General features: G+C 38.3%; 1 protein-coding gene across 5 annotated transcripts in view; it reads left to right on the plus strand.

Annotated features, from left to right (window-relative positions):
• Positions 1 to 23,202, plus strand: part of RTTN (rotatin) — a 162,618-nt gene that overhangs the window by 46,963 nt on the left and 92,453 nt on the right. For all 5 annotated transcript variants that reach the window (XM_058691835.1, XM_058691836.1, XM_058691837.1 and 2 more), the window contains 9 exons: positions 1,551 to 1,722; positions 3,350 to 3,449; positions 6,200 to 6,288; positions 6,883 to 7,000; positions 11,581 to 11,677; positions 12,970 to 13,038; positions 15,667 to 15,855; positions 16,989 to 17,228; positions 18,427 to 18,571. In XM_058691835.1, the coding sequence (XP_058547818.1) occupies positions 1,551 to 1,722; positions 3,350 to 3,449; positions 6,200 to 6,288; positions 6,883 to 7,000; positions 11,581 to 11,677; positions 12,970 to 13,038; positions 15,667 to 15,855; positions 16,989 to 17,228; positions 18,427 to 18,571 (1,219 nt within the window). The remainder of the gene's footprint in view (positions 1 to 1,550; positions 1,723 to 3,349; positions 3,450 to 6,199; positions 6,289 to 6,882; positions 7,001 to 11,580; positions 11,678 to 12,969; positions 13,039 to 15,666; positions 15,856 to 16,988; positions 17,229 to 18,426; positions 18,572 to 23,202) is intronic.

A 23,202-nucleotide genomic window follows, 5' to 3' on the forward strand; every position in this document is an offset into this window, starting at 1 on the left:
AGTACTTATTAATGTCACCTGCGTGCCTAAGAGCTGTGGCAGGTTGTGGGAACGTGACCGCGCACGGCGTGAGCGCGGCACTGCCCGTACAGAATTGGATGTGCAACTGGGGGGAGAGCATTTGCCAGTTACACTTTATTATTAGTTGCAATGATGCAAGATGAATGTTACGATATAGGAACTTCAGGGTGACGGGACCACACACAGCAAGGTGACCCAGCCTTGGCCGCAGGAGGGAGGTCTCCCCGAATACGCAGGTCTTAACTCTTGTTTTATAAGCTATACTTAAAACCTGGAACTTGGAACTTGGATTACTCGCTTACAATTTGCCCAGTTTTTATATAGTTCAGGAACCTGTCAGAGTAGTGATAGGTACCTGGTTGTCTCACTGTCTCTCAACTCAGTGTCCTTTGTCTACTTGATGGTGTTTTGTTTTTCCATTTTGTTGTCTAATGGCATGCGATATCTAGTCTTTTCTTGAAATCTCCCACCTGGCCACTGAAATGACCTTAATTCTAATCCATTCCAGATAAAACAGAATTTTGATGGGAATCACAAATATTTACATTTTCTTATTATTTTTTTTTTTTTAGTTTATTCATTTTGACAGAGAGGGAAGGGGCAGAGAGAGGGAGAGAGGGTGAGAGAGAATCTCAAGTGGGCTCCACGCTCCTAGCAGAGCTTCACATGGGGCTCAGTCTCACAACCCAAACCATGAGATTGTGACCTGAGCTGAGGTCAAGAATTGATCGCTTAACCGACTGAGCCACCCAGGCACCCCTGCGTTTCCTTATTTGAGAAGAATCTGTTGGGGCGCCTGGGTGGCGCAGTTGGTTAAGCGTCCGACTTCAGCCAGGTCACGATCTCGCGGTCCGTGAGTTCGAGCCCCGCGTCAGGCTCTGGGCTGATGGCTCGGAGCCTGGAGCCTGTTTCCGATTCTGTGTCTCCCTCTCTCTCTGCCCCTCCCCCGTTCATGCTCTGTCTCTCTCTGTCCCAAAAATAAATAAAAAACGTTGAAAAAAAAAATTAGAATTAAGAGAAGAATCTGTTTAACCCGTAATATAAGAACGTTTTCATATATTGTTAAGACATCACATTTTAGTTATTAATGTGATTACTTTCCTGGAGGTTTGACCTAAAGTTTGTACTCTGTTCATAAGTCTGTGATAATTTTTGATTTTGAGCTAGATCACTGGACTTGGAATCAGGAGTTAGGGTTGTAATTTGCAGGTTAATGTACTGTAATTGACTATGGTGTTGATAATGGACTGTGAAGTTGACAGTCTCAGTGAGTCTGTCTCTTCATTTGTAACTGTAACTTTATTGATTCCTTACTTCTGATGTTTATTTATAAATATAAAATTGAAAAAATAATTGTGGTTGTACACCAAAAGTTTTAATAGAAAAGTAAAGTACCATTGTTAGTAATGTCAGTATAAGCATGGCTAATTATTGTGTTGATATACAATAATGCTTTGTGATTGTAGGCTTTTAAAATTTATAGGCATTGTATATTACAAAACGTTGATTGGAACACTTTGTTTCTTTAGGGTCCGTTCACTAGCATTAAAGCTTTTAGCGTGCCATCTTACAAGGGAAGACGGGGCTCATGTAAAGCGCCCTTCAATAGATGCCAGACTTCTCTCCAGAGTTACTAATTTATTTATCGTGAAGAAACCTATTGAACTCAAATTGGATGACAGAAAAGAACTGATTATTAAGGTGAACATAACTTTTGAGTTTCTCATTTTGTGCTTACTTGCTATATTTGTATATCACATATTTTATGTTACATTCTTCAGTTGGTTTATGCATCTGAGAACAGGTGCTAGCTACCTTCAAGTGTGGTTATCCATGGTAGTTTGAAGTTGTCTTCTGCTTTATCTGGCTTCTGGATACATTTGTTTATTGAACAAATATTTCTTGGATTTCTTCAGTGCCTACTACATGCCTGGCTTTATATCCTTTTCATTTAATATATATGCTGGAAATGCAAATTAATTAGAATAATAATTTAAATATAATATAAGGTTAACACAGTGGAAAGAAATTCTGTGGTGACTCTTAAAAACAAATGCTACTGACGTAAAAAACTATCGGAAATTCTTCTTGTTCTTATGTTCAAAATAGCCTCTAAGCCAAAAGGAGACCATTCCCATGACAAAAGTTATCAGCCTCTTCCTTGCAAGAGGAAAAAAGTAATACGGGTGGCAAAGGGACTTCTTAAATGTCATAGTAGTTCTGGGATTTTGTTGTTGACCTCTTTTCTAAATCTTTGGCTCTTTCTGTACCTCCAGAGGTGTAGCTCCCAACTCCCCATCATTAGTCAAGACTGTACCCACGCCGTCCGGGACCAGTGCAGCAGTAGATGAAGGAAGCTGTTCGTTATCATCATTGATTCATTCCTGTGCTTGATAGCTTCTCTTGTGGCTTCAAGTATACAGTCTATCAGTTTTTATTTAAGTTTAGGCTAGCCCCCCAGAGCCTGTGGTAGTATTGTACAGCCCCAGGTAATACAGTGGAGTTTTTAAATGGGGAAGCACATACAGTGTTCTTCTAACCTAAGCATCTGGGGCCGTGTGACAGCCCTCGCAGGAGGATTGTCGCCTCGACCTGCCTTGACCCCGCACCAGGTCCTGCCGGGGACTCCCTGAGCACTAACCACTGGTAGTTGCTCCTGGGCCGAGTGTGTGACACGGAGGGTGGTGGGGAGTAGGGGTTCTAGCACTGTCTTTGTGAGTCCCTGGTAGGGCGAGGAGATAGCAGTGGGTGGTGAATGGAGTGTCGTCTTTGTACTTTCCCCTCCCCACTCACTGTTGGGTTTGCCACCTCAGACCCTGTCCTGGTACAGAGTGACTAGTGTTGGGAGTGGCTGTGTTGGAATGCTGGGCAGCAAGCCCTAGAGGGCCATGTGCTTAGGGTGTGTAAGAGGCAGGAAAGGTAGGGGGCCAAGGTCTTCTAGCCGGTGGCTTTTGGGAGCCACACAGAAGTCCCCAGTCACATGTCTGGGATCACTCTTCTCAGGTTGCTACCTAGGGAAATGTCACGTAGCTTGCATGTTTTCTGTGAAGTTCTTAAGGTGGCTAATGGGTTGTGAATGACTTCCTGGCAAGATCTACCTTAGGAAGAGAGGCTTAGTTGACATGACGGCTCTTTGTTTTAGAACTTAAGTTTTCCCTGACATAGCGCATCATTGCTGCAAATTTACATCATGTGAATATATCACTTAAGTAAAGTTGATTTTGAAGCTTTTGTTCTTATGGTATAAATTATAAAATTTTATTGGACAATTTGAAGTAGATGAAAACAAATTCTTTCTTTTTTTTTTTTTCTTTTTTTTGGTTTTCAGTTGGAGACTGTTGAAAAGGTGTATGAAATCTTTACCTCAGATGATATCGATCTTGTCTTGAGAAAGTCAGCCGCAGAACAGTTAGCTGTGATTATGCAAGGTAATGTCTTTTAAGGAAAATGATTGCTGTACTGCTGATAGTTGACTTGAAATAGCTAACTAAGCGCAGTGGTATCAGGGGTTGCAAACTGCAGTTTTGGGGGCCAGATGCAGGCTATGGTCTTTTTTTTTTTTTTCTCATAGCCCTTAAGAATGGTTTTTACTTTTTTTTGTTTTCACTGATTTAATTTTTTTTGAGAGAGTGAGAGCGTGTGTGCATGAGCCGGGAGGGGCAGAGAGGGAGACAGAGAATCCCAAGCAGGCTCTGTGCTGTTAGCACAGAGCCCATTGTGGGGCTTGAACCTGTAAACCGTGAGGTCATGACCTGAGCCAAAATGAAGAGTTGGATGCTCAATTGACTGAGCTACCCAGGCACCCTGGTTTTTACATTTTTAAAGAGTTACTAGAAAAAAGAAACAAAAAGAATATGTGACAAAGACAATATGTGACCAGCAACATCTACCATATTTTCTAGTTCTTTCAGAGACAGTTTGCTGATCCCTGGTCTACAGTTCCATTATTTAACCTGTAGAATGTCATATGATAGAATTGTCTTCCTTCTAAGATATTGATATAATTCTAACAGTGAATCAAATGTTCCTTTCTCAATTTACCTAGTATACGATGTTTTCAGTTTGTTCTGTCTTGGGTAGAGAAATCAATCAAACAGTACTTTGTGGGTGGATAAAATAAAAATAGTGCACTGTAGCTATGTGTTTTCTTTAAAGGTTTATTTTAAAAAACAGCTAGTAAAATATACTGTTAACTTTATTTGTAGTATTATTCCATAGGCTTCCATTCTTCCGGTTTTTTATTTTTTCCTGTATGTGATGTATATAATTATCTTTAACATTTGAGACAAATGATAATTTTTGAGACAAATGATAACTTTGCACTTACATAAAAAGATTGTTTCTGATTCGCAACATGGGATGTGCTTAACGTTCCTCCCGTGACATTAGTGGAAACTGGGATGAGAGAGTAAGTTGAAAAAGCATATCCAGCAGATTTGTGGCTTTAATAACAATGAGATAGACTACAGAAAATAAGGCTCTAGAAAACGTGGACAGCCTTAGCTAAGAAGATCAAAAATCTCTTGTAGAGAGTGTTCTTTCAGTATTGTTAACATTCCAAAAATAAAACTTATAATTTTGGTGTACACTGTATTGGTGAGTAGTGGAAACTTTTTTTTTAAGTGGCAGCTAAAGGTAGTTATAGTCACAGCTACTAGTTCAGTATCAATATGGGTACAGTATTTATGTTTTTCTCATTGCATATATGTATATTCTCAATGAGAGTGTAGGAGAACATGATTTGTCTTTTTTTTTTTTTTTTTTTTAATTTTTTTATTTATTTTTGGGACAGAGAGAGACAGAGCATGAACGGGGTAGGGGCAGAGAGAGAGGGAGACACAGAATCGGAAACAGGCTCCAGGCTCCGAGCCATCAGCCCAGAGCCTGACGCGGGGCTCGAACTCACGGACCGCGAGATCGTGATCTGGCTGAAGTCGGACGCCTAACCGACTGCGCCACCCAGGCGCCCCGAACATGATTTGTCTTGAGAGACGTTAAATACTTTAACGTATAAGCAAGTAGAGCTTTGTTGCTAGTGATAATTCTTTGTGTGTGTGTGTGCGCGCATGTGCGTGTGTGTGTGTGTGTGTGTGTGTGTGTTTGCACAGGTGTTACTCTGTTTAGGCTGCTCTAATAGAATACCACAGACTGGGTAGCTTATGAACAACAGAAATTTATTTCTGACAGCTCTGGAGGCTGAAAGTGCAAGATCAAGGTGCCAGCAGATTCGGTGTCTGGTGACAGCCACCTTCTTGGTCCATAGATAGCCATCTTTTCCCTATGTCCTCATAGGGAGCAGAGGCAAGGAAGCTCCCTGAGGCCTCTTTGACAAGGGCACTCATGCCATTCTTCAGTGCTCCACCATTCATGACCTAATTGCCTCCCAAAGGCCCCAGTTTCTAATATCTCACTGGAGATTAGGTTTCAACGTAAGAATTTGGGGGGAACATAAACAGTACATAGCGGTGAACGTGCACGCACCCACACACACACACACACACACACACACAGACGCAGTATGTATGTTATTAAAAAAGAGTTAATGTTTTTCAGAAATACATATAGTAGGTAATAATCCCTTACCCTTTATATTTGCTATTGGCAGTTTGAGATTAGAAGTCTGAGTTTGTATTTATTTACTTTTATTTTTTTAAGTCATCTCAGCACCCAGTGTGGGGCTCAAACTCAGGACTCCCAAGATCAAGAGTTGCCTGACTGAGTCCACCAGGCACCCCTGAAATCTGAGTGTTAATTAATAGAAAATGACCATGTTGCAAGCTATTAACATCACTTGTGGATAATTCTAAACATTTTGAGGTGACGGATTTGGAAAACAGAAGAATTGTCAGTGAAACAATATGAAGAAAATAATTTGTCATGTACAAATAAAAGGATTCATTTATATACTGAAAATTCTAGTAGTTTTTAGGGTCTGAACTTATTTTTGTAATAGTTTTTGATTTCTACATTGTAGAAGTAAGTAGGATGTAGTTGTTCCTTAAAAGTTTTCAAATAGTTCAGGTGTATATACAGTAGAAGTTTAAAGTTTCATTCTCTAAAATTCAACACCATGTGTAACTATTTTTAACAGTTTGAGTTTTGGATATCTGTTCTGTATTTTTAAAACTTGAGAAAATAATTTTTAACTCTTAGTAACTTCTTTTTTTGGGGTTTACAGATATTAAAATGCATGCTGTGGTGAAAAAGTTATGCTTAATTGACAAGATAATTGAATATTTAAATGAATGTGTATGTCAGGATGGTGAGGTAAGACTGATATGTATCTATACATATTTTTACAGATTGGTATTTTTATTAATCAGATCTGAAGCTAAATTCATCTGAATTTGGATAAGTACTTGAAAATTAAATCCTGATTAATACCAAGTACCTTGTTTAGGTTTTTATTTCTAAGAGTGGGATCTCTATAAAGGAAAACTAATCTTAACTTTTTTAAAGATATGTAAGCAGAAGTATATGCAAAGCTTATTTTCAGTGGAAAATAATTATCAAAAAAATTTTTTATAGTTTATTATTTTGAGAGGGCGAGCATGAGTGGGGGAAGGGCACAGAGAGAGGTGGAGAGAGAGAGGATCCCAAGCAGGCTCCGTTTTGTCAGCATGGAGCCCAATGTGGGGCTCGAACTCACGAACCAGGAGATCATGACCTGAGCTGAAGTCAGACACTTAAGTGACTGAACCACGCAGGCACCCCGGAAAATAATTCTTAATATTTATTTGCATTTATGTTTGACACAATTTTGATGAAAAAGCATAAAATTTAGAGTAAGATTATAGTTTATTTTACCTCACCTTAGAATTGTTGATAATAAAATAACTGTGTTTATTCCCTCCTGGCCAGGTTGTAGAGTGCTTGATCCAGCCGTGCCTCACGCTTTTGAGGAAGGTTCTTTGTGCTGACCCAGTCATGCGTGTGGCCCTCTCACAACAGTCTTCTCTCTTAACCCTGTTATTCAGAGGTGAGTAAAATAAGTTCTGCTAATAATGAGATCAGTCTTAAGCTTTAAGTGTTATTCTTTAAAGGTAGGTAACATTTAGTTTCCATCTTGCTAACAGAATAACAACGTTTTTTAGTGAATAAGCTGCTAAAAATACTCCTCACAATGGAAAATGTTTCTTTTGTGGAAATTTCCTTGTACTCTTGTCACTGATTAGGTCTCAGAACTGAGAAAGGCTGAAGCCTCTGATTGTTCTTTGCACATTGATGTGGCTTTCATTTGGTGCTCACTTACTTGTTATCTATAGAGAGAGCTCTAGCTGCCGTCATTCCTGCCTTGTTCCAGTTCCTGTTCCCACAGTGTTAGTTTGCTTGTGCCTTTCCATCCTGACCTCCAGCGTGGCATCTGATCATGTCAATAAACTGACATTAAGAGTATACACCCAGGCCATGTGGAGTGGCAACCAGACCATCCTGAATGACTCTGAGCATGAATTTATTATATTTTATAAAGTATGATTTTTTTAAACCCATTTTAATGTGTTTAGGTTGAAAAATTCCATGTAGTTTTGTTCTCTTTTTCTTCCTCCTGACCATTCTCAATAGAAAGCTTGGTAACATTTTGTGCTATTTTCTTTCTTAGAAGTTCAGACTACTGCTTTTAAATAATTCTGAAAGAGGCATCTTGATCAAATGTCTCAATATGCTTAACCTTGTTAATTATTGTAATATTTATGTTCAAAGTATTATTCGAATATAGATAAGATTGTAGTCATTTTATTTTAGCATTTTCTTTTCTTCTAATGGCTTCTGCTTTCCAAGTGAAGGGGACACAGTTTATTTAATAATAGCATTGATCAAGGTCCAAACCAGGTGAAATTCTAAGTAGACTCAGAGTGTCTAGGCTCATACAGTCTTGAATAGTGTATACAATTTCACAAGTTTTACATAGATTGCTCTGAGGAAGACTAGTAATTGTGGATCTTGAGTTTTCTTTAATCGTGTTATCTTCCTATTAACCTTATTCAGTAAAATTTAGTCCCTAGTTTACCTTTTCTTTTTTTTTCTTTTCAAACTTATTTTTATTTACTTTTTCATTTATAATTGTGATTTAAATTATTCAAGCATTCATGCACACTTACTAGATTCAAATACACTCTTCAAGGCAACATCATCTGTACCCTTTTAGTATTAACAATTATTCTATCTCATTGATGTTTTTGAGAACTACTTCAGTGAGTCTCAAAATGAATTACAACATCTCTTATAAATGGGTTTAGTTTCAGGGCAGAATTAGGTTTTTAACCAGGTACTCAACCAGGAAAATTCATTCCTCAGCAAACGTTTATCGAGTATATACTATGTGCGAGATACAGTACTAGGCCTTGGGGATATGTTGATGAGTTTGGTAATTGGCCCTCTTGGAGCCTGTGGTGTAGTTGGAGACTTTGACAGATGCACAATACAGTGTAATACCACCTGTTATAGTAGAATTCCTGGTGCCAGAGGGAAGTGTTCCTGAGGTGATTGAGTGGTGGGAAAACATTGGAGAATGCTTCTAGGAAACGTGGATCTAAGTTGGAATTTCAGAAATGAATAGGAGTCCAATTAGAGAGGGCTGCTTTCCAGATAAAGGGAGCCATGTTTAGGTATGAGAGAGAATGGTGTATTTGAAATGGTGGTTGGTCAGGAGTGACTGGATTTTGGAGGCACGAAGGGAAAATGAGATGAGGCACAGAGGGCAGTTCATGCAGGGCCTGGTAGGTCACAGTAGACAGCACTGAGAAGCCATTTAAGATTATTAAATGGAGAAGTATGTGTTTTAGAAAGATTATTCTATCTATAGGATAGATTAGATAGAATAGATAGATAGAAATAGAATAGATTCTATGTATAGAATAGATTATTCTATCTATAGAAGATTCTATCTATAGAATAGATGGAAAGGGAATAATAATTAAATAATCTTTCAGACACATTGCTTTTAATTATAAACTTTATGTCTTGACAGAATCCTGTCTTGAATTTCAGAGTTAGAAGTTAATTTAGAACTCCTTTATTACACCATCTTACAGTGAGGAAATTGAGATCTAGAGTGATTTATCGACTTGGCCAAGGTCATAACTAGATAATGGTGGAGGCAAGAGAAGAACCGACACTTCCTTACCTTTGCTGATTTGTTTTTGTTTTAAATATATGCAGCTTATACATCCTTATTGTAAAAGTTCCAATAGTATGGAACAGTACAAAGTAAAATGCTAGAAGTTTCTGAAATTTTCTTTCAGTTTCCCCAAAGAAGAATATACTAGGTATTGTTTGGCATATACCATTTGGAATGATCTTTTCTATACACCCATGTTGTATTTTTATGATATACTTAAGTATTGTGTTGCTTTTTTCCGAGTGAAAGTGTATCTTGAATATCTTTCCATGTTATTACATGTGAGACTGCCTTCTTAAAAACAAAACCAAAAAACTGCACAGTGTTTCATAGTTTCAGTTTGCCCTATTAATATTAATATTTCTCTTGAATTTTTAACTATAACAGTAATCATATTATATGATCATCTTCTGCATACTCTGTAATTGGAACTGCTGGGTCAAAGAGATTTTACAGGATATGGTTCAGTTCCCCTCCAGATCATTCCCACCGGTGGTATTTAAAAGTGCCTGTTTTCCTCACAACCGTGCTTAACATCGAATATGTCTCATTTAAAAAATCTCTTTAATCTTATTGGCAAAAGTAATATCTCACTGTTGTTTTTTTGCTGTTCTTTTTTTTAACTTTTAGGGTAGGTGATTATCTTTTTGTGTATTATATATCAAATTTCTTATTCTGTGAATTCCCTATTTTTCTGTTGTATTTAGTTTCCTTTTAGTGACTGGTAGAGTTTCCCTTCTATAACAAATAGAAACCGGGCACCTGGGTGGCTCAGTTGGTCAAGTGTCCGACTTCGCCTCAGGTCACGATCTCACAGTTCGTGAGTTCGAGCCCCACATTGGGCTCTGTGCTGACAGCCCGGAGCCTGGAGCCTGCTTGGGATTCTGTGTCTCCCTCTCTCTCTTTCCCTCCCCCACCCATATTCTGTCTCTCTCTCTCTTTCTCGAAAATAAACATTAAAAATTTAAACAAACAAAAAACAAATAGAAATCTTGTGCCTGATTTTATGTTAAGATTTTCTTCTAAGCTTTCTATCCTTTTGATGTATTTATTATTCTGTCTTCGGCCCTAAATATTTTATGAACGTATATAAAGCTTTTCTGTTATAGCAACTGAGCTTTTCATCGTGCTCTATAAGGAGAGACTTCTCCACTTCCAAATTCATAATACTAAATAGGCTTCTATTTTTTCTGTTAACGTGTTTATAGTGTTTAAAAAATGTAGATCTTTATCTAGAATTGATTTTGATATATAGTGTAAGATAGAGATCTAAATGTATTTTTTTCATATTGTAGGTAGTTGTATTGCAATAATTTCTTATGTTTTTGGAAATATGATAGCTCATCCTATCCCCACTGATACAGAGTGTATACTTTACCATAAATTAAATTCTTACATGTATTTCTGTTTCTGTTCATTGCTAGTTTGTTTTAAACATTTATTTATTTTTGAGAGGGAGACAGAGTGTGACTGGGGGAGGAGCAGAAAGAGGGGGAGACACAGAATCCGAAGCAGGCTCCAGGCTCCGAGCCCCATGCGGGGCTCGAACTCACAGACCGCGAGATCATGACCCGAGCTGAAGTCGGGCGCTCCACCGAGGGAGCCACCCAGGCGCCCCAGTTAGTTGCTATTTTTAGTCATGTCAATTACATGTTGATATTTTCTTTTTCTTATAGTTAGGAAAAATGTCTTCTTTTGCAACTGATTTTTTGTTGCTACTTTCCTGGATTTGCTAACTCTGTATTATGTTGTTATTCCTGTATGATTGGTACCACCACCATACCAGTTGATTAGAATTTCATAGTTGTCAAGCACTGAGAAATCTTAACAGTGAGAATGTTACAGCAGTGGAAACTGAGGCTTATTAATACTAAAGGATTTGACCAGGACTCTTCAATTACGTCGTGGTGCTATCCTTATGTCTTGTTAGCTCAGAACAGTTTCCTTTACCATTATCTTGTTGTAATAAATAAGACACACAAATTAAAACAACACCAACACAAAGACAGTGTTTTGAAGTCGAATGTAAGTTCTATGATTATATGTTTGTGGAAAGGGCAGAAATGATCAAATAAGGAGATCTTTGAATGAGCAGGCTTTAGCTGGAGATAAAAGACTTGGCAAACCTTCCTAGAAGCTAGATCAGTTTGCTTCTTTGAGTAACTGAAAGTTACTCACACATAGTATGGAGTGAGTGGATCTGCAAGTGTGGTTCCTGGACCAGCCATGTGTGGGATTCACGGGCTCTAGCCCAAACCTGCAGAAGCAGAAACTCTGTTTTAACAAGCCCTCCAGATGATCCACATATGTTAGTGTATCTGGGTTAATGTTGCGTTTCTCAGAATGACATCTCTTCCCTTTGAGTTAAGATATTTTAAATTTGAAGTTCATTTTTCTAGAGGTAAAAATATTTCATGAAGTTAATGCATCTTTATTTTTAGTTTCCCTGATATTTCATGAAGATCGTACTGTTGTGACTGAAGTCGGAGCATTATTTTGTCTTCTCTTATTTGATGAAGTATCAAGAATGGATATGTGGTGAGCTATAAGAATTTTAAAAGTTTTTTTTCTCTTTTTTAAAAATTTTATTTAAAATGTTTATTTATTGGGGCGCCTGGGTGGCGCAGTCGGTTAAGCGTCCGACTTCAGCCAGGTCACGATCTCACGGTCTGTGAGTTCGAGCCCCGCGTCAGGCTCTGGGCTGATGGCTCAGAGCCTGGAGCCTGTTTCCGATTCTGTGTCTCCCTCTCTCTCTGTCCCTCCCCCGTTCATGCTCTGTCTCTCTCTGTCCCAAAAAATAAAATAAACGTTGAAAAAAAAAAAAAAATTTAAAATGTTTATTTATTTTTGAGAGAGAGAGAGACAGAGCGTGAGCAGGGAGGGGCAGAGAGAGGGAGACACAGAATCCAAGGCAGGCTCCAGGCTCTGAACCGTCAGCACAGAGCCCGACGCGGGGCTCAAACTCACGAACTGTGAGATCATGACCTGAGCCAAAGTTGGACGCTTAACGGACTGAGCCACCCAGGCGCCCTAAAAGTTTTTTACTCAATTTTAAAGTTTCTGATGCAGTCATAGCAATGCATGGAAATTTCTGAATTATGAAGCTTATGCTTCCCATTTTGGTTTGAGCAAGCAGTATCAAAAAGCCCATTGGCTCAAGTATAAGGGACTCTTAAAAAATGAGAACAAATTGAGGGCTGATAGGGGGTGGGAGGGAGAGGAGGGTGGGTGATGGGTATCGAAGAGGGCATCTTTTGGGATGAGCACTGGGTGTTGTATGGAAACCAATTTGACAGTAAATTTCATATATTTAAAACAACAACAACAACAACAACAAAAAAAGCCCATTGGCTCAAAAAGTCCCCCGAACTCTTATTTTTTAACTACTGAGCATAAAATTTAAAAACTACTGCAGTGATTTTTGCCAATACCTTTTTTAGTGTATACTTTCAATTTTATGTGTTTTTTCTTTAGTATTTTATTAAAAAGCTTTTGGGAAGATGTTAAGATGATAATATATCTGATTAGCACTGACCTTGAGCAGGATCAAGTGGGAGGGGCTCAGATTGACCTGCCAGTGCAGTGCCCACGTTACATGAATCATTTATTGTACGACTTCCTGAAGAAAAGCATCATTTACTCTTCAGAAGCAAATCCAGGTGGTAGCAAACATGTACTAACTATACAAATGATAGAACCAATTGCAACTCTTGATTGGAGTTTCAGTCAAGGAGCAAATTATATTTGTCAGATGAAACCATGGTTTACTCAGTTGTTTCTTTCCTTTTGTGTGTGTGTGTGTGTGTGTGTGTATGTTTTTAATGAACTAGGTCTATTAATCCTTCTGATAAACCTTCTTCACCACCAGTCTTCAGTTTGCCTGTTTCAGTTTTTAGAAGGTAAGTGATTTATTTTTTTAATTTTTTTGAAGGTAAAATGTTACAAAAAGGGAAACCAAAATCTATAAGTTGTCACAGTTTTCATCTGGTATTTAAATCACATGATTTGTAGTGTTTTAATGTTCCCTTACAGTGGTGCTTTGGAGAGTTCAGTAAACACACGTTCTCATCACCAGCACTCCAAATCTGGATGTGGTTCGGATGTTCAGAGAGGTTGAAAGGACTATCCAGTGAACAAATGTGCTCACTCTCCAGTCTAGATTCAGCAGTTGTTAACACACAGGCTTAGTTGCTTTTCTGTCTCCCTCAGTGTGTTTATTTATTTATATGTAATTTTTCCTCTGATGCATTTGAAAATAAGTTTCAGACATAATTTTACTTCCTTTCTAATTATTCCACCATGTACCTCCTTAAATTAAGAGCATTCTTCTACGTAACCACTGTATTATACATGATCACATCTAAGAAAATTAAAAAATAATTCTGTGACATGATCCAATTTCTCCAAAATGGTAGTTACCTCTTAGAGGAGGGCAAAGAGAGTAATTGACAAGAAAAGGGAACAAAGAGACTTTCTAAAGGGATGGAAATGTTCTGTATTTTATTCTGAGTGGTGGCCACACAAATGAATACAAATGGAAGAATTCATCAAGCTATATATATAGACTGAAAATCTGTGTATTTTAAAGATAAGTAAATATGTCTTAATAAAACTATGATTAATTTAAAAATAACATTCCATAGCCTGGTAGATATTATTACCTATAGTATGATCACTTTCACTGCTGTATGATATTCTACTGTTAATTTGCCACAACTTATTCATTCTCTGGTCAGAAGGCATTTGGATTGATTCTGGGTTTTTGTTCCTGTATCCACTCCTATAAACATGTATGTTTCCTGGGATAGTACACAAGAGTTCCTTTTAGATATATTCTTAAAAGAGTCAAATTCCTTGTTTGTAGACATCACCCACTCTTTATGGTCTTTAGATTTGGCTAAGTCATCAAACTCAGAGAGCTACAGTAGATCATGCTTGGAATGAGATTGCATGTGTCGTTGCCGGGACCTGTCTTGGCTTAGAAGACCTGTGTGCTAATAGGAGATTCGGTGTCTAGTTAAGTGTGCTGTAGGCATAATTTCCAGGGCCCCACAAGACATGTCACTCGCAAGAGCCACAGCACTCAGGGGTGCTCAGAGGTCTGGCTTCCCATTATGCATTCATAGTTTATTCCCATACTTCCCAGCCCAGGTGTGGGAATCACTTTTAGTATAAGCAAAAAAAGCAGCTTAGTAATATTGTTGACATTCCATATCTATTTGGTTATCTTAGCTCAAGATAAAATTCATCCATAGAGAAGAAGAAAGGGTTTTCTTATGCCTTTACTCACAGTAATTTTGTTATTTTAAAACGTGTTGCCCCTCTGGTAGATGTGGTTTTTCAAACTGGTTGTGATGCATTAATTACTTGTGCCTTTTATTCCTTTCTTCCTTCTGTGTTCTTTAGGCTTAATTTGCAGTTTGTTTTCTAACTTACTAAAGAAGTCCCCATTGGTCGATTGCCTTGCCTTTTTTTGTTCGGTGCAAGTCCTTTCAATTGAGCTCTGTGCCCTTCCAGCAGGCCCTATGAGTCTGTTAGTGTTCTCTTGCATTCTGGCACAGAGAGATGTCCAAGAATCACCTTTCATTTCCCTCTCTCAGACCTGGTGTTAGCCATTTGTCTAAGGAATCTTGGTTACTTTTGTGGAAAATTTCAATTTTTCACAAATATTTTCTTAGATTATTCAGCCTCATTTGTACGTAGAACTCACTCTTAGCTTGTTTTTTGAGAAGTATGAAATGAAAAAGCACAGTAAAGGTTCCCCTTGGAAATCTTACCCAATTGTATTTATCTAATGTTAGTCACAACTCTGTGAATTAGGGGTTTGGTATATGTATTTTAGGAAAACTATTTTTTAACATCTGAACATGCTAGTCCTTGCTGTCCTGTTAAATGCTGTTAAATTAGCTTGGACTGGTTTAAGAGATCTTACTATTGAGTCTGTTCTTATATCTAAAATATTTCTGGGTCCTCTTGGTGACACATAGTGATTGGGTTTATTGGTGATACAGCTACGTCCTCAAGTGAAAATATTAAGTTGTGATTTTTGTCATTCGGTGACTGCTGTGAACATAAGGCAATTCATTTAGCGTCTTTAAAACTCATTTTGATCATCTGTAAAATGGGTGTCACTGCCATGCCATGTAGCTGAATGAATGATGAATAACAGACAGCGTTTGGTATAAAGTAGACACTCATGTTCTAGCTGCAGCAATTTATGTGCGGCTCACTGTAGCCACAGGCCTTGACTTGAGAGGGCATTAGTTATCTCTGCAAACAACTCTAATACAACACAGAATCAGGTAAGTCTTCAGGAGAGACTTTGGAAGGTGTTTTTGGGAATTTAGAGGATGGCAAAAGAATAATTGGAATACTATAGACAGCATGCTCACTGTTCAAACTAGGGGCCGTGAGAGCGAGCTCCGTATTATTGGGAGACATAGAGGGAGCCGGCATTTGTAGCTCACCTGTGTTAGTAGTGTTTAAGAATTTCAAAGTTTGTAACTGTTTGTATACATTTTCTTTAGGTATCATCTACCAGTGCATGTAGTTGGCCACCATGCTGTGAGTCCTTACTCCATAGTTTTGCCGTTATCTGCTGATTGTTTGGCCTTGAAGCCGGTCTCAGACATGCTGAGAATAGCTTGGAACTTGTCCTGGTATCATGGGAGTGAAAATCTTTTGAAGCAAATGAATTCCGAACCTAAAATCAAAGAGTAAGCTGTTACATTTAGTTGAAAAAGCATTCATATTTAATTAAATAAAAAAAAATTTTTAATATTTGTTTATTTTTGAGAGAGAGCGAGAGAGAGCGAGCTAGAAATACAGAGTGCGAGCCAGGGAGGGGCAGGGAGAGAAGGAGACACAGAGTCCTAAGCAGGTTCCAGGCTCCGAGCTGTCAGCATAGAGCCTGACGCAGGACTCGAACTCGAGAACTGTGAGATCATGACCTGAACCGAAGTCAGACACTTAACTGACTGAGCCACCCCCAGGCATCCCCATATTGAACTAATTACAAGTAACTAGTTAGGTTTTCTTTTTCTTTTAGGGCAAGTGGCTTTTTTACTTACTATCATCTGATTCTGCTTTTTCACTGAAGATTTTAATTTTTACTCTGTTTTAAAGATTACATGTGTTCATTACTTTTTAAAAACCATCACACAAGGAAATTTAAAAAGTATGTGCTCTGTGCTGTTTCAGAGATTATAGAAAGTTTGGTTAATTAATGGACATTAAGTCACTAGGAAAAGTCCTCTGGTTTAGAGTAAAAGTTCAGTATGTATATATGTATAAATGTTGTTACCATTATTGTGATGAAGATTACTTTGAATATCCTGATATTCTGATCTGTCAGGACTTTCTTATTTGCATGAAAATTATATTTCTGTAAGCAGGAAAATGTCAATAGAAACAGGATGCTAGTGTAAAACTCTAATATTGACAGATATATATCAGATTTTGTTTTGACCATGAGTCAGCCTTTAAAATGAAGATAATATAGGGGCCCCTGGGTGTCTCCATCAGTTAGGTGTCCGACTTTGGCTTGGGTCATGATCTCACGGTCCATGAGTTCAAACCCCGCGTCGGGCTCTGTTCTGACAGCTTGGATCCTGGAGCTTGCTTTGGATTCTGTGTCTCCATCTCTCTCTCTCTCTCTCTCTCTCTCTCTCTGCTCTTTCTCTGCTCACACTCTGTGTCTCTCAGAAATAAATAAAACGTTAAAAAAAAAACACTTAAAAGTAAAATGAAGATAATATGGAATTTTTTGGAGAGAGTTTATAATAAACATAAATGTGAGCTTTTATTTAGATAGCCTTATGTTGCTCTTCCTCTGTTTGTGTTTATTTAGGTGTTCAGACACGTTGAAACTATCCACAGAGGATACCCTTGCTCTGAAGGTGACGCACACAGCTAGTGGCCTGAGGGACTGTCTCCATTCCGTGGTCGAGGCTGCAGCCCACAGGGAAGTGAGGGCTGCCATCACGAGAATGAGTTTTTATCTTCTGAATGACAGATTGTCTTTAAAGAGCGGCACCGGCCCCTGTGGGCTGACCTTGAAGTCCTTGGCCTGGCACACTACACTGAACAGGTCAGTGCGTACAGCTCAAGGCCGCCAGTTTTGAAGGCTGGGAATGAGTTGTTTTTGGGTTTATCTCCACATCTTTGAAGATAAGAGCACACATTCTTCTCGTTACTGTCATTAGAGATATGTTTTCTCTGTAAGAAAGACTCTGTGATTTTTATTATCTGTAATAAATGTCTAACAGTAGCAAAAGAGAAAAATTTCCTGAATCACTGCCTTTTGGAACTAATAATAAACAACACAGTTTTTATGTCCTATCATAGAACATTTTGCCATCTTACAAAAGTAGACGATTAGGATAGACCTGGATGAACAAAGCGAATGTCTGTTCTGTTCACATTGTAAAAGAGCCGAGACATCGGCGATTGATTAATAGGTTTGGGACACCTGCCGTGGGCTGTTTTGTTTTGTTTTGCTTTTGTTTTGTTCTTAAGAAAATTACCTCATTTTTCTTTTTACTCTGAATTTCATGAAGTTGATTGCCATGTGGAGATCCTTTAGTAGTTATTGGGAAGGCTCTAGCTTATAAATTTAACATGTTTAACTGGTAGCAGATGGCTGCACTTGAAACAAGTAAGACTGACAAGCAGCCATTGCCAGCAGTTTTACATTTTAATCTTCTTGTGGATTTAGTCTCAGATGTATAACTTTCTATTAAACATAACATGTGCCATTTGCAAAATGCAAGGTTAAATGAATTTCCGACATGTGAACTCGAAATGTATCTCTCACAATTCAGAGGTCTAATTCGCCTTTTCCAGTGGGGTGCTGGGATCAGCCAGTACCTCTGTGAGACAGCTGGCAGCTGAATTTCAGGATTCTTGTAAGTTAGTTGTTAAAACACAGCCATTCTTAAAAATGAAATTGTATAAATTTACAGTTAAATGTATTATAAGAAGAGTGGAGGTGATGTCATCACTTCCTGATTATTTTGCAACCTTTTGCTGACACTTGTGTTCATGCAGTTGTTCCTGTCTGTTGTATCTGTGCTGTGGAAATGCCGTGTGCTGGTGTGCTGGTGTGCGTCTCTCCACAAAGGTGTGATGTGTTGGTGGCTTGCGTTCAGCCACGGGGAAGACTTCCACTCTGGGAATTGGCGAACACAGCAAATCATCCCGTTCCTTACCTGGTTGTTAAGTATTTGTCAGCACACCAGTTACTGTAAAGAGCTAGAAACCATGAAAATTGTCTGCTTGTCTTGTAGGTTTCTACAAGTGCTTCCTGCTTGCACTGAAGATGAGAAACTGCTAATAGACATCATACATTTTTTAAATAAGTTATTGAAGGAACAAAGGAAAAACTCATCAGTAGAACTTCTAAACTGGCTTCTAGAATTACTTCTTAGACATGTAAGTGTTATTAAGGAATTGAATTTTAGGTTTGACAAATGATTTATTTGTAAAAATTAGTAATGCTATGTAACCAAAAAGTGTGATTTTCTTTTATAGCCCATGTTTTTAGGAAAGTATTTCCTTAAAACTTTGGAGTAGAGAAGATTTTCTCCAAGAAGAGACATAATTTCGAACTTATAAAGAAGGAAATCTGTAAATGTGACTGCATAAAAATGACATGGCAGTGAATAAGACAGAAACCCTGTCCTCATGGAACACATTCTAGTAGAGTGGACAGAAAACAAAGATATTCTGCAGGGGCAACAGTAAGTGAGGAAACATAAAATAGGATAAGTAAGTGAGTGAGGAAACATAAATAGGATAAGTAAGTGAGGAAAAATAAAATAGGATAAGAGGGCAGAGGTAGGCAGGAGTGGAGATGCTCCATTAGATCCGACTGTCAGAGAAGGCTCCCCCTCTGACTAACATTTGGCCAGAGCACTGAGTTAACTGTCACAGTCAGCCATATAGGTATCTCAGGGAAGAGCATTCTGGCAAGAGAGGAAAAGAAATGCAAAGGCACTTAGTTGTCAGGGCCATGTTTGAAAGGCAACCAGAGGTCAGTGTGGCTGCAACAGGATGAATGAAGAATGGTGGTAGGAGATGAGATCAGAAGGGTATTCAGACTCAAGCTCAAATAGAGCTTTGTAGGCTGAGGAGCTTAACCTAAATGAGCAAGGAAGCTGGTGGTGGATTTTGAGTGGAAGAGTAACATGATGTGATTTAAATTTGAGAAGATCGTAGTAGCAGCTGTCTCCAGAACCGTAGGTGGCATGATGGAAGCTGGGAGGCTGACACTAACCCAGAGGAGGGATGGTAGCAGCTTAGAGTGGTAACGGGGCCATTGGTGGAGAGGGCACTGACGCTCGCTCGCTCTCTCACACACACACACCTGTAGGACTGTGACTGTGGAAATTATGGTTATGGAGTGCTATTTAAATATTACAAAAGATGAAAAAGCAGAAATAACTAACAAAAGCTAGGAGATGAAAGGGGTAGATCAGGTAGGAACATAAAATAAGTCCAAAATATCATAAACAAGGTTCTGTATGTACATGACTCTTTGATGGGGTTTTGTATTGTGTTCTTAGATATACCTGTGTTATCTGAAGAACTACATTTTAAAATTATTGCAAGTTTGTTTTTTTTTTTTATTTTAAAAATGTTTACTTAGGGGTGCCTGGGTGGCTCAGTCGGTGGAGCGACTGACTTCAGCTCAGGTCACGATCTCACGGTTTGTGAGTTCGAGCCCTGCGTCGGGCTCTATGCTGACAGCTCAGAGCCTGGAGCCTGCTTCTGATTCTGTGTCTCCCTCTCTTTCTGCCCCTCTCCCACTCATGCTGTGTCTCTCTCTGTCTCAGAAATAAATAAACATAAAAAAAAAAAAAACAATAAAAATGTTTATTTATTTTAAGAGAGAGAAAGAGTGAGTGAGCATGAGTGGGGTAGGGGCAGAGAGAGAAGGAGAGAGAGAATCCTAAGCAGGCTCTGCACTGTCAACCCAGAGTCCCATGCAGGGCTCCATCCCACAAACTGTGAGATCATGACCCGAACTGAAATCAAGAGTTGGATGCTCAACCAACTAAGCCACCCAGGTGCCCCACAAAGTTTTCTTTAATAAACTTTATTTTTAGTATTTTTGTTTGGCCATTTTTTCTTTCAGATTACCTTTATTTTCAATTTGTGTAACTTATGACAGAACAGTTGTCCAGTGGGAGGGCATTAGTTTTGTTGGCTTCTGTATGAATGGCAAGAAATACTTTAAACACAGTTAACAAGACATGATAAACAGAAAAATATTTCTAATACAAATGAGAGATGACGGACTAATTCCATCATCTTAAAGTGCTTAATTGATAAGTGAACCTTAATAATATGATTGAACTCCCAGAGAACATAGACTTAAAATTTTGCTCTCCTGTTGTGTTCTCGAGGATGATTTCAGAGTACCATATTTACTGTACTTTTATATTCTTTAATCGTTTAATTGTTAAAAATATTAAAGTATTTGGAGGCAGTTATGACCATTTTTAATAAAGCAAAACAGTAAAACCTTATGTCATTATAGTTCCTCTTTCAGCTTTTAGGCATGCTTAAATATTTTAGAGATTGGATATTAAAATATTATTAGAAGAATCTCTATGAAGCTTTTCCTCTAAGGTTTTTTATAAATTGATTTTTGATCTATAAATTTTTTATAACTTCATAATCTTTTTTACACTTTTTAAAAGAAGAATAACTTCTAAAACAATCTCCTCCTTAGGTTGAAGTTCTTATATTCTGGGAGTTAGGATTGCTTTGGGTTGTGAAAATGGTAGTTATGGTGGGCTTGGGTTTAGCGTCTTTTCCTGAAACTCTGTGCAGTAATTAATGTTTGTTTACTAGACTGTGTACATGGTATGTACAGTGGAAAAATCACTATTTATGCCTATTAAAATATATTTACTAAATTAACTGTAACTAGAGAGTTAAAACTTAATATTTAGGGGTACCTGGGTGGCTTGTTGGTGAAGTGGCTGACTTTGGGGCTCAGGTCATGATCTCATGGTTCGTGGTTTCAAGCCCTGCATCGGGCTCTGTGCTGACAGCTCAGAGCCTGGAACCTGCTTCGGATTCTGTGTCTCCCTCTCTCTCTGCCCCTCCCCCACTTGTGCTGTGTCAAAAATAAGTAAGCAAAGTGTGAGCAAAATGGACTTAAGCATCCACTATCAAGACAGCTTGCTCTCTGTCATGCTACAAGGATTAAATTATTAAGTGTTATGTAAGGATGAATGTTCAGAATAAGAGAAGCCTGAAAATGGAAAGTCAAATGCCTTTTAAAGTTTTTCATTTAAAGTGGGTAAAGTAAGTGAGAGATGATTTAAGGTGAGTAAAATAGCATTTCCAAAGGAATTGTTTTGAATGTATGGACATAACACGAAGAGGTATGCAAAAGCAGTGGCAGAAATTGGTAACATCAGGCAGAATACTTGAGGACTTGATCAGGCAGAAGGATGTGAACAGGAAGTATAAAGAAAATCAGCTAATTAACTGAGGACGATTGAGAACCTTTCTCTTGTGAAAAATCATCTGTGTGTTTTATCAGAACATTTATTTATTACAAACATCTTAGGCATTTTAGGAATTTATGACATTACTAATTTACATTTTAATGTAATGATAATTTGGTTAATGTATAAAATAACCTAGAAGTGCTGAGTTTGAATACCTTTCTTTTCAGAATGCATTTCTTTTTTGAATTTAAATCCAAGTTAGTTAACAGATAGTGTAAGAATGGTTTTAGGAATATAATTTAGTGATTCATCACTTACATCTAACACCCAGTGCTCATCCCAACAAGTGTCCTCAATGCCCGTCATCCATTTAGCCCATCCCCCGACCCACTTCCCCTCCAGCAGCCCTCAGTTTGTTCTCTGTAATTAAGAGTCTCTTACGGTTTGGCGCCCTCTGTTTTCATCTTACTTTTGTTTCCCTTCCCCTATGTTCATCTGTTTTGTTTCTTCAATTCCACATATGAGTGAAATCATATACTTGTCTTTCTCTGACTTATTTTGCATAATACACTCTAGTTCCATCCAACTGTTGCAAATCACAAGATTTCATTCTTTTTGATCGCTGAGTAATTAAATTTATATTTTTTGAAAGTTTATTTTTAGAGAGAGAGAGCAGAATGCATTTTTTTGATGGAAGTTCATAAAAGTGGAGCCATAATTCTTTAGCGGGGAGGCTATCAGTGCTCCACAGCATATGGCTGTCTTTGTTGGCTAACTTTCACAGGCTCATGTGCGCTCAGACTTCATGGAGGACATTGCACGTCCCATTGTTGTAGGCTGCTGATGGATGGTAAAGTGGATGTGATGAGCGGTAAAGAAAATGAACCATCCTTGTAGAAATCGTTGCTTTTTGGAGGTCACAGTGACAAAGTTATGACCCACGTAGCTGGTTTAAAATTATGATTGAACACTGATGTCTAAAGACAAAACCTTCAGGTGTGATTAAGCACTTGAGATCAGTAGGCATCAGTAGAGACTTCTCTTTATTGTACATGAAAAATGGTGATTCATCCTATATTTTAGAAGTGATGTTGCTGAGGTTTACTGAATCTTAATATTAACATGTAAATCAAAGATGTGTTCTAAAGGGAAAAAGTCTCGGCAATTACAAGCAGAAACAAATTATTAACAGATTGAGGTTTTAGGGAAGAACCTTAGTTTTAGCATCCTTTATGCATCCTGTACAATATATTAACCTACTAGTCAGTAGTTTCTACTTAATTTTTATTTGTATAGCAGGATTAATAATTCCTGATAGTAAAATTATATTTTACCAAGATGGAATTTGCATTAAAAACAGCTTGTTGGGGCATGTGGGATGGCTCAGTCAGTTGAGTGCCTGACTTCAGCTCAGGTCACCATCTCACGGTTCTTGAGTTTGAGCCCCACGTCGGGCTCTGTGGTGACTGTTCAGAGCCTGGAGCCTGCCTCAGATCCTTTATCTCCCTCTCTTTCTGCCCCTTCCCCACTTGTCCTCTGTTTGTCTGTCTGTCTGTCTGTCTGTCTGTCTCTCTCTCTCTCTCTCTCAAAAATAAA

The sequence above is a fragment of the Neofelis nebulosa genome, chromosome 11 (assembly GCF_028018385.1).
Source record: "Neofelis nebulosa isolate mNeoNeb1 chromosome 11, mNeoNeb1.pri, whole genome shotgun sequence".
Classification (NCBI taxonomy): domain Eukaryota; kingdom Metazoa; phylum Chordata; class Mammalia; order Carnivora; family Felidae; genus Neofelis; species Neofelis nebulosa.